Here is a 10,560-nt window from a genome sequence, read left to right as displayed (position 1 = left end):
ATAACTTGCTAATCGGCTGCGAAAAGAACGGAATTAAATTTGAGAGAAAATCTATTCGCTGGTTGTGCATTTCACTTGATGGGAAAAGTCGCATATTTAAAATAGGGCTCTAACTTTGCCAACACCCGGTAACCCGGGCACTCGGGCGAGTACCCGATGACACGCGTATTAATCATGGACCCGGGTAAAAACCTAAATATCAGGTACCCGGGTAGTCGTGTAATACCCGGGTAAGTTTCGGGTATTAGGAAAACAGTGAAACAAAAGGTTATGGGATTATTTTTTCATGAAGTGTTATATTTTCGACGAAATATTTTTTATACCAAAACTCAACATCATCTCTAAGCAACAACTTGCTCCGGGCGTTCTAAAATTTTGTTTATTTTGTTCTATTCTCAAATAAGGGTTATGAAACTATTGCGCGTTTTTTTTTGCATTCAAAACTTGATGTCGAATGTGAAATCTTTAAAATTCACAAAAATACGTCGAGTACTCGGATACCTGAATTTAAGGTTATTACCCGGGTCCCCGAATATCCGAGAAAATATACGAATACCCGCCATGAGATTCTAGCCCTAATTTAAAAGAATAAAGTAAATCTCACTTTTACGTTAAAAACGTTAAAAACACACACCTTAATTTTTCTCTTTTTTTCTTCTAACCGGGAAAATATATCTTTTGTTTGAGAAAAACATTTTTCACAAGAATGTGTTTTTTCACTGCTGGTTTCTAACACTTGCTTTCCCATATAAAAAATTGTCCGAAAATATCGCGATTTTCACCGAAAAAGGCACATCTTTTCTGGACATTGTAAATAATTACAGAGCCTTTGCCTTGCAGTCTGGACTTACAATCGCCTTAACATTTTTAGCGGAACTGAAGATAGTGCAGTTGTACATTTTTGTAATTTTCAGTAACAATTTTTATTATTACTCATATTGGTTAGTTGCAATTTGTTCATAAATGTCTTCTTTATATTGATGATTTTCTTACCATTGCTTCTTGTATAAAAAATAATGCTCTAAAGTTGACTCTTCTTAAATGTGCCCGAAATTCGATACTTTCTTTTTACATTTTTCAGTCTGCAAAGCACAAAACTTTGTTTACATTAACGTCTTTAAGCTTATTTACGTGGAACACTTTGAGCATTTTTGTTGCTGAGTTATTAAGATTGAAACCTAGATGCCTACAATTTTCTCGCCGATAGTAGTTTGCTTTTGGAAACCGCAGAACTGCGAGTCGCCATCTATAACTTTAATGCGGCCAAAGTATGAACTAATAAAAGGAGGTCCAAAATGCATTTTTATTTAGAAATGTAAGGGATTTTATGATTGCTTTGTGAGTTCAAAACAATGATTGAATAATAAAAATTATATTAAAAAATATATAACCTAGAAGCTAGATTAGAATTCGTATTTCAGTTCAAATCGTCTATTATTCATAATTTCAGCATATTCTGCGTACACATACGCACCCCCCCCCCCCCCCCCCCACACAAACACAAATTAAAATTTATTTAATCTTACAATAATTATACAATATAGTAAAATAAGTATTTTCTTTCTGTGTATATGATGAAAATAACACTCGAAACATTTTTTCCGATAAATATTCATTTGGAATATTTACTATTTATTTAACAATGCTGCGATTAATTGTAAAATCACTTTTATGCTCAAATTAAAATGCATCGTAAAAATGCCATCTCTTTTTGTGCTAGTTCGCAAAGAGGAGTTCGGCTGAGCAGACACACGCAGTCATTTAAATACATGTAAAATATTTCCAACAATATTGTCTAAGACCGGTAAGATGTTTAAAGTTAAAAATGTGAGAAACATGTAAAAAAGGAATAGATATCATTATCGTTCGTAGAAGCGTAAAAAAAATAAGTAACTAAAAAGTGAGGGTTGGCGCGCGCAGCACTGCTTGTCAGTAATAAATAATAATACATAATTATTTATCAGAACGAACTTTCATGTCAATGTAAAATTTCTAAGTTCCTAATTTAAGTTAATTACTAGAAAATTGTACATTGTCTGAAAATCTAATTTATTTTACATTTAAGTTGTTATTTTGTATTAAATCACTGACTTACCGAAAGCGCCATATTGAGCGATTTGTAGAGAGCATCGACGATTTTCTGATTCATTTTTGGTGGCGGTGGATGTTGTTTCTTTGCTTCTTCTCTTACTTTTCGTTTCTCGTAGCTTAAAGGTCTTGAAACCCAAATAAATGATCAAATTGAAGAGAAATCGTACATTATAGTAATAAACCAAAATACCTGGATCACAGATTTATTTTGAAGAGTTAACAAGCCTTGAAATAATAGAAAAGAACTTACTTTCCTGAGTTTTCGTAATTCTTTGCTGCGATCAGAATGTGTGCCGGATGAATTTTCTCGCTCACAATTTTCTCCTCGCTCGATAATGTGTCAAGAACTTTCGCAACTGATACTGAATTTGGTTTCAAAAAACCAAGGTTGTGAATTCTTTGCAAATTTTCTAGAAGTGTAGCATAATCCATTGAAACTAGCAATGAATTCCATACCTAGAAAAGAAAAATATAAAATTAGTGTCAATAAATTATTAGGTTAGGTACTTGCTTAATGCATAGAAGTTAATGAAATTGTCTAGGCAATTCATACTTCTTCAGATTTTAACAAATGCCCTGGAACGTGGTCTAAAGTGAAATTGTTCATTTCTACTAAGCCACCCGCTCGAACTTCGTCTTCGCAGTGTTTGAAATCTTCGACGTTCTCCAAATACTTGATTATCTCAACCGCTTTTGCATGTTTCGAAATGGCGGGGTCATCCGCATCACCATACTTTTTTTTCAGTTCTTTAAGTCCGTTCATCACATAACAGAATATCATGTTTTTCACTGTTGAGAACAAATACAATGTTAGTGTGTTAAATATAGGAATACATACCATCATTACCGATTTTGATTTTAATCTTAAATACTTCAGGTATTTGAAACAGTTGGAAATTTTTCGACTCGAAAACTCGTTTCAATATTTTTAATACCAGTTATTAACGTAAAAAAGAATAAATGGTATTTTCATATCCTTCGGTGATCCACTATTAAAATAAAGTATTTAAAAGTGAAAGCAAATTCTCTATTTTCTGGGGGAAATTTTTGTCTAGATTTTTTGAAAGAAGGAAATAAACGAAAACACACCGATTACAGGTTCAGGAATTTGGGCAAGTTGTGATTTATCTTCTACTTTAGCACCAGTGGATATGTGGGAGAGTTTGAGAATATCCTTGTGCTTCCACCCGTATCTGCTTTTATACCGAGTGACACACTCGGCCAATTCTAAATAATTTTTAGAATTGTACCATTCCTCCACAGCCTTTTTCCACCCATGACCCCAGCCGTGCTTCGTGTTATTTTTTTTGGCTATCTGGTCAGCAAATTTAATGAATAACAGAAAATGCTGTGGTTCTGCGCAAATGGATTTCACTTTAGAATAAGCCAAATGACGTAATTTTTCACTTTTGTTCTGTCGAGCACAGACGGCTAGTGCAAAAACAAGGGTTTCGAAATTCTGTACCAGATTTTTATCTTTTTTAAACACCTGAAATAAAGAAATTATTAATAATACAGTAACCAAACGGAGAAGTGTTTTCAATTGCTTACGGTTTCTATTATTTCCACGGGTTTAGTTTCAGTGTTTTTATCTATGGCCATTTCTTCTATGGATGGAACACGATCAGTTGAATAATATTGGTGCACAAACCAATTTCCCGGTTGGTATTCGGTATATTCTTTACCAATGTATAGGTATCTTATCATTCTTAGTTCAGCATCATTCTCTTTAGCATCATCAGTTGGCTTTTGTGTAGTCATTTTCACAAATCTGAGCTAAAAATCGAACACAGTGTATAATGGCTAAAATGTTTTGAATTTGCACTACACATTTCTGTGCACACTAGGTCCCTATAAATTAATTCCCAAATCTATACATTTGAGCACTTTATTCTTGTTTTTTTTTTTATTCAAAATTTATTATTTTTGGTATAGTGGAATATTGATAAATATTTTAAAATAATTGTTTTCTTCTCAAAAAATCGTTTTAATTGAATATTAGTTTAAAATCTGGACAATCATTACAATATAGCTACAATAATATTTTTTGTCAAAAACGACGAGAATAAAGTGCTCAACGGTGTAGTTTCCCTGCAGGATTAACATTTTTGGATTTAGGGGTACATTTTGGGACACTGTGCAGATGTGTTAGGGGGTGGGAAAACGGTATGATTGATACATAGAATCGCCATCTTTCTCTTTCTTGATGTGCTTCCATATCCCTCCTGTTGCAAATAAAAAATTCAAACACTATGTCGGAATATACCCAGGGTGTCTACTCGGATGCCGGGAAAAATGCCCTGACAATTCTAGCTTTTTAACGTGAGTAGACACGTAGGAAAATTTAAAATTTTGATCAACTTCTTGCGATTTCGCTGGGACAAAATAAGCTGAATAACTTGAGGATTCTCAGAATGTCAGAAAAATCGTAACTTTTAATTTTTTAAATCTTCATTTTTATACAATTTCGATAAAATTGGATGAATTTATAATTTGAGTTTATTCAGGAGAAAATCTGATTTTTACGGACCTCATAAAACAAGAATATATTACAGAATTTGTGGAAGCAATTTAAATGGCCAGGGCGCTGAATTAAATTAAGATCTTGCCATTTTTTTGGCAAAAAGTTTTTAATGGCAGAAGTCTTTTCAATTTTTTGAGGTACATTTTCAGTTTAAGAAAGTTTTCAGAGGTTCAACAAACTTAAGATAATTTCTAGAGCTTTAAATGTTATTTTAGGTTTTTGAGGGAAATGAAAATGAGATTTTTTCCTAGATCAACTTAAATTGAAATCTAGCACAATTTCTCCAAATTTGCATGTTTTGTAGATTGCGGAAAAACATAAAATTTGCTTTTTTCCAATATACTGAGAATAAGACGAAGTCTCAAGATAGTGATCGATCTAATTCAAACTTTACATAGGTTTCCGTGCTAGGCTCTTTTTCATTTTTAACATTTTGTTTTCAACCCACCCCAGTACACAATTACAAACAAATAAGATTAGAAACATGCCTGCATGAGAAATTATATTATAAAAATAGACAAAAATATATGTAAAAGTATAAGATTATAAGCATATATAAAACAATTATTTGATTGGAATCCTTTTCTATCAGAGACTGCTTCAACGTGTCGAAACGAAAAGTAACTATTTTGTTTTCGTTACAGGAATTGAACGAAAATTTCTAAATGTTTAATTTTCGTTTCCAAAATTAAAAGGAAAAGTTCTTCTAATTTTCTATCGCTTTCCTCCTTGTTTTTGAATTATATACACAAAATTCAATCAATTAAACTTCTTATAATTGCACAATCAATGACATATACGGATATTTCAATAATTTCCAAAAAAATATTTTTTGGGAGTGTCAACCCTCACTTTCTCAAACCTTAATGTGATGGGTGACTTTTGAGCACAGATTTCTGTTCATCGGACAAAAAATGTATGCTCATTCATTAGCTTAAAAAACACATGAATTTAATTCAAATATTTTTTTAATCAATTCATTTTATACAACTTCATTTCTTGCAAAAATTATACACATGTCTTTAAGTAAATAATTTCGGGAATTTTTGAAAACATTATAAAATAATAAATACAAAATAAATATACTATCTTTGCCACAATAATAAAAATAATAGAACACAACCTCTCTTTTTTTTAAATGTCCAGCAAATCAGTGATGTGTCTATTTCTCTTTTCACATATATTTTATATGTCGTATGTATGTTAAAAAAATCTGTGAGGTCAAAATTTGCAATTAACGTTAACAAAATTTCTAATATATATATATATATATATTTATTTATTTTAAATATAAATGTTTATTGGTAGTATTCAAACAGGCAAATATCTAAATGAACATCATTTAACATAGTTTATTTTCGAAATGGAAATCAGATTGAAAAATTGTTCTTATTACGCCTTCAACATTACAATTAGGCTATTTCAAAACGACAAATTCATATAAACTGCAATCAACAAAATTTCATGCTTTTGACTATTTTTTAAAAAAGCTCAAGCCTAAATGAACCAAGTCTATTAGAGAAGAGAGCGGGAAGAGCTAATCATAAACAATCCAGATGAGAACAGAAGAGAATAAGATCGATCAAGAGAAGACAGAAATTTCATACGACCTTTTTTGTCTTTTTTCACAGCTATAACTGTAAGATTTAATCGAAATAGGCAGAAAGGTAAACCTAGATAAAATAGAGAATACAAACAGGCACAAGAAAATGGTTATGATTATTGGTTTAGAACCTTGCGTGATAAGGTACCATAACCTGGCAATTTTCACCTGGGGATGGTGTGGTAGGTGGTAAATTAGTTAGAAAAAACGAAAAGGAACAGTAAAAATGAAAAACTGATTCTCGTTTTAACGTTAATTTAAATGCACGGAATCAAATTTTATACTTAATAACAATAAAGACTTGGGTATTTCGAAATTAAAACAGGAAAATACAAACCTTTCAACCCTTCAATGTTGAGAGACGTCACACACAACCTCATACGACTACAGCTAAGCCAACAACAACCCACAACCTGCCACAACCCACCAACTTTTGCTGCTCACTTTTGCCGAACAAACAATGGCCTATCAATGGCCAGTCCTCAAATTACAACTTTGCTCAGGAGATGTCGCTAGCTGACGTAGAGCCGTGTTTCTTCCGCCTTCATGATGCTCTTTTAATATTACGATTTAAATAATATTAAAGTTACATTTAATTATTGCTAGATGTCAGTAAACGTCGAAAATATAATAACAAAATAAATATGAGATTTCGATTCGTTCCTGAGCAGAGATCAATTTAGTGACTTGTAACTATCTACTTGTGTAACTGTGTGTATCCATCTGTCTAGTGACTAGATTATAATTGAACCAAATTTTTACTAACTTAATTAAATTCGTATCAAGAGTGAAAGTATCTTAGAAATAAATATTTGACATTATTCTTACATTAAATCGGTAATGATTGAATTATTGTTTTTTATTCTTGATTTTTATTGAAAAAAATACGATAGGTGAAAACTTTTTCGAATTATTCAATTTTCCCGCAATTGCAATGCAGCCAACCAACACTTTCTGCGCATGCCAAAAAAAGGGACGTCCATTTTCCTTCATCCTAGAGTCCCTAGACATTGCTAGGCGGTTTCTGAAAACCCCGAACCATCGACACATAGAAATGGAACGGTAACGCTTTGAGGGAGAACTGAAATGGGCTCTAGAGAGAGAAAAAACATATGAGACGTAGATAAAGATATTAGATGCGGTACGGGTCGTCGGAGTGGGGAATTATATATATAGTACATCACATTTTCTGCCCTATCGAGGTGCTGCCCTCATCGTGCTACGAAGTCGAATTCTTTCAAAAGTTATCCGCTATACAGAGAACCACAACCACAATAACGACGACGTAGACGCCAGAGAGACAGACAGATACCGATGTAAAAACTTATTTTTCTGACTCAAGGAGCCTCAAAACGTCGAAATTTAATGAAATTCGCGAAAATCATTTTTCGCATAAAACTCTTCTCATTATGGATGAGAATGTGATAAAATAATCATGGGGCCTTGAAAAAGTAGCGTTTTTCGCCTCTTGACTTTTTTCCATATCAAGCTTTTTTTGCTTCAAATGTCCATTTTCGTTTGGTTTTTTGGATTTTTAAAATCCTTTAACTTTGGTAAGTTTGATTTTATCAAAAAAAGTTGAAAAAGCTTCAACTTTTTGGATTTTTATCAAAAATGGTTGTTTAACGAACTCGATCTTTCTTTTTGGTCCCTCGAACAGTGTGTCAAAGCCCAATCCAATCGGACCAGTCTTTCGAAAATTATCCGGTATACAGACAACAACAACGACGATGCTTCACAGAAAAACAGACCCCGACGTAAAAATTTGTTTTTCTGACTCACGGGGCTTCAAAACGTCGACATTTGATAAAATCCGAAAAAGTTATTTTTCATAAAAAACTAATACCTTCTCATTTTTGATGTGAATGTAGAAATTATTAACAAGATTTGTAGAAAATCTTTCAAAGAATGAAATTATTGTCCCGTAAGTTACAACCGAAAAATTACAATTTCAAAAACATGAAAGTTGTTTTAAATATTAAGCTAGACTCGCGACCGGGACAAATCAGAAAATGAAAGTAAATTTGAAAATTGCACTGCAGTTCGAGTATTAAAAATTAAACAGTGATTGATTTTACAAGGTGATTCTTGATCTGTTCAAAATGATATAATTTACATATTTTAACGTTAAAATTTGAACTAATTTAATTGCAAAGCCTTAGTAGTGACATAAGTGTAAAGTTCGAATTAATGGCTTCTTAAATGAACGCCTTTATTCAATTTCAAAATCTTTTTGAAGTATTATTTTAGTATAAAATATTCCATTTTTAACCTATTTGGTTTGGAAATAAAAAAAAAAAAAAACAATTTTCAATAGTAAACAATTTGAAAATGAATTGTCACAATTTCAGAGTGACAAATTTAAACTTGGAATGTTACGATTATAATTGTTTAATTTTTTTATTTGTATTTCGAAGGTAAAAGTATTTCATTTTGATTCTTAAAGAACAGTTAAATAAGCAATAATTTAGAAAAAAATAAAATAAGCTGGAGGTTTTTTGAATGTTACAAAGAAAAGAACAAAATTTGAAGCTCCTCAAGAATTTTGAAATACTAGGAAAACAATAAAAATTTCTAGATAGATTTAAAATGATTTTTTATTTTGAAAAAGTACATAACTCAAAGAGAATGTTTGAAAATATTTCAAAACATTTCAAAAGATTTACAATATTAGAAAAAATCTGGCAGCTCTTAAAACAATTTTGTGTGCAGGATTTTACAAAAATGTTAGGAAAAATGGGAATCAGTCTAAAAGACATTTAAAAGTTCCGACAATTTTTGAAAATAATTTTAAAAGATTTGAAATAATTTAAAAGAGAATAGATACTTTTGATGATTTTGAAATGTTTTCAAATGTTGACTTTTTATTTTGAAAAATTACATAATTTTAAGAGGAGGTATAAAAATATGGGACCACTGACAAAAATTCCGAAAGGGATGAATGAAAAATCCCAAAAAATGAAATCTGCGGCACCTGAATAATAATTTTATAAAAATTGTATTAAAAAATACATTAAAAAACACGTGTGCTTTGAAAGAGCACACGTGTTTTTTAATGTATTAAATTTTCTTCGTACCTACATAATAACATTTTTGAAACATACTTTGCAGGATTCAGTTCAACAAAGATTTATATCAAAATTTATTTTTATTATTTTTTTTTATTAATAAAAAATTCGATTTTTCAGAACTTTTTTTATGTTTTTTTCAAATGCTATGCACATTTTCAAAAAAAAAAAATTTCATCCAGAAATATATATTCGATTATTGTATTTTCAATAAATAAATAATATTTAATAAACAATTGTTTAAATTGTTTAAATTCAGGAATTTTCTAGTTCGGATATTTTATGATTCAGGCATTTTCTTTGGGGATTTTTAAAATTCGGTAATATCTTACTGTCTGGAATTTTATTTATTTTATTTTTCGTGAATTTTCCAATTTGACTTTTATATTTCGGGACTTTTATATTTCGGGACTTTTATAATTTCGGGAATTTTATTATTGTTTATTTTTTAATGTACGAATTTTACAGTGTCAGGAATTTTATTTTTCGGGATTTTTCAGTCGCTTTTTCCGAAAAATAAAATTCCCACATCACTGTAAAAATTCCCAAATTATAACATTGCAATGTTATAATTTCGGAATTTTTACAGTGATGTGGGAATTTTATTTTTAATTTTCCAATTCGGGACTTTTATATTTCAACAATGCATTGTCGAAATATAAAAGTTCCGAATTGGAAAATTCTCGACAATTTATAATCTTACCGAATTTAAGAATTGCCGACAGAAAATTTCCGAATTATATAATATTCGGGCTAGACAACTCTCTAATTTAAATAATTAAAAAATAGTTAGTTGAAAAAATTTTTTTAATAGCAAAATAAAATATTTTTACCGAGGAAAAAACTTTTTTAATGTTTAAAGTTTCTAAAAATTATTGTTTGAATTAAAAATAACAATAATTGAACAAATGTATTTTTGGATAAGAAAAGTTGTTTGAAAATGTCCATTTTATTTTTGTACATTACAGAAAACGCTCGCAAAAATAAAATTATTATTTAAAAACATAAAAATAAAAGTAGCGTTAAATCAGCCTGCATTGAATTCTGCAAAGTTTGTTTCATTTGAAGCTCATGTGTTTTAAATTTATGTTTGTATCACATTTTATACAATTATTGTTATTTTAAATTAAAATAATAATTTAAAAAAATGAAACATTAAACCAAATTTCTATAATGAAAATATTTGATTATTGTATTTTTAATAAATAAATAATATTGACCACATAACTGTTTTCTCAATTTCTGCAATTCGGGAATTTTCTAGTTTGTATATT

At 30.2% G+C, this 10,560-nt stretch overlaps 1 protein-coding gene across 1 annotated transcript in view; it reads right to left on the bottom strand.

Annotated features, from left to right (window-relative positions):
- LOC117179468 (60 kDa SS-A/Ro ribonucleoprotein-like) overlaps window positions 1–6,662 on the bottom strand; it is a 15,215-nt gene extending 8,553 nt beyond the window's left edge. The window contains exons 1-6 of the mRNA XM_033371310.1: window positions 6,556–6,662; window positions 3,643–3,867; window positions 3,181–3,580; window positions 2,645–2,880; window positions 2,342–2,547; window positions 2,096–2,216 (exon numbers count right to left, since the gene is read on the bottom strand). Coding sequence (XP_033227201.1) covers window positions 2,096–2,216; window positions 2,342–2,547; window positions 2,645–2,880; window positions 3,181–3,580; window positions 3,643–3,852 — 1,173 coding nt within the window. The 5' untranslated portion in view covers window positions 3,853–3,867; window positions 6,556–6,662. The remainder of the gene's footprint in view (window positions 1–2,095; window positions 2,217–2,341; window positions 2,548–2,644; window positions 2,881–3,180; window positions 3,581–3,642; window positions 3,868–6,555) is intronic.
- Between the last annotated feature and the right edge of the window lie 3,898 nt (window positions 6,663–10,560).

Source organism: Belonocnema kinseyi, chromosome 9 (genome assembly GCF_010883055.1).
Source record: "Belonocnema kinseyi isolate 2016_QV_RU_SX_M_011 chromosome 9, B_treatae_v1, whole genome shotgun sequence".
In the NCBI taxonomy this organism is placed as follows: Eukaryota; Metazoa; Arthropoda; class Insecta; order Hymenoptera; family Cynipidae; genus Belonocnema; species Belonocnema kinseyi.
This window is presented reverse-complemented; position numbering and strand designations above follow the sequence as displayed.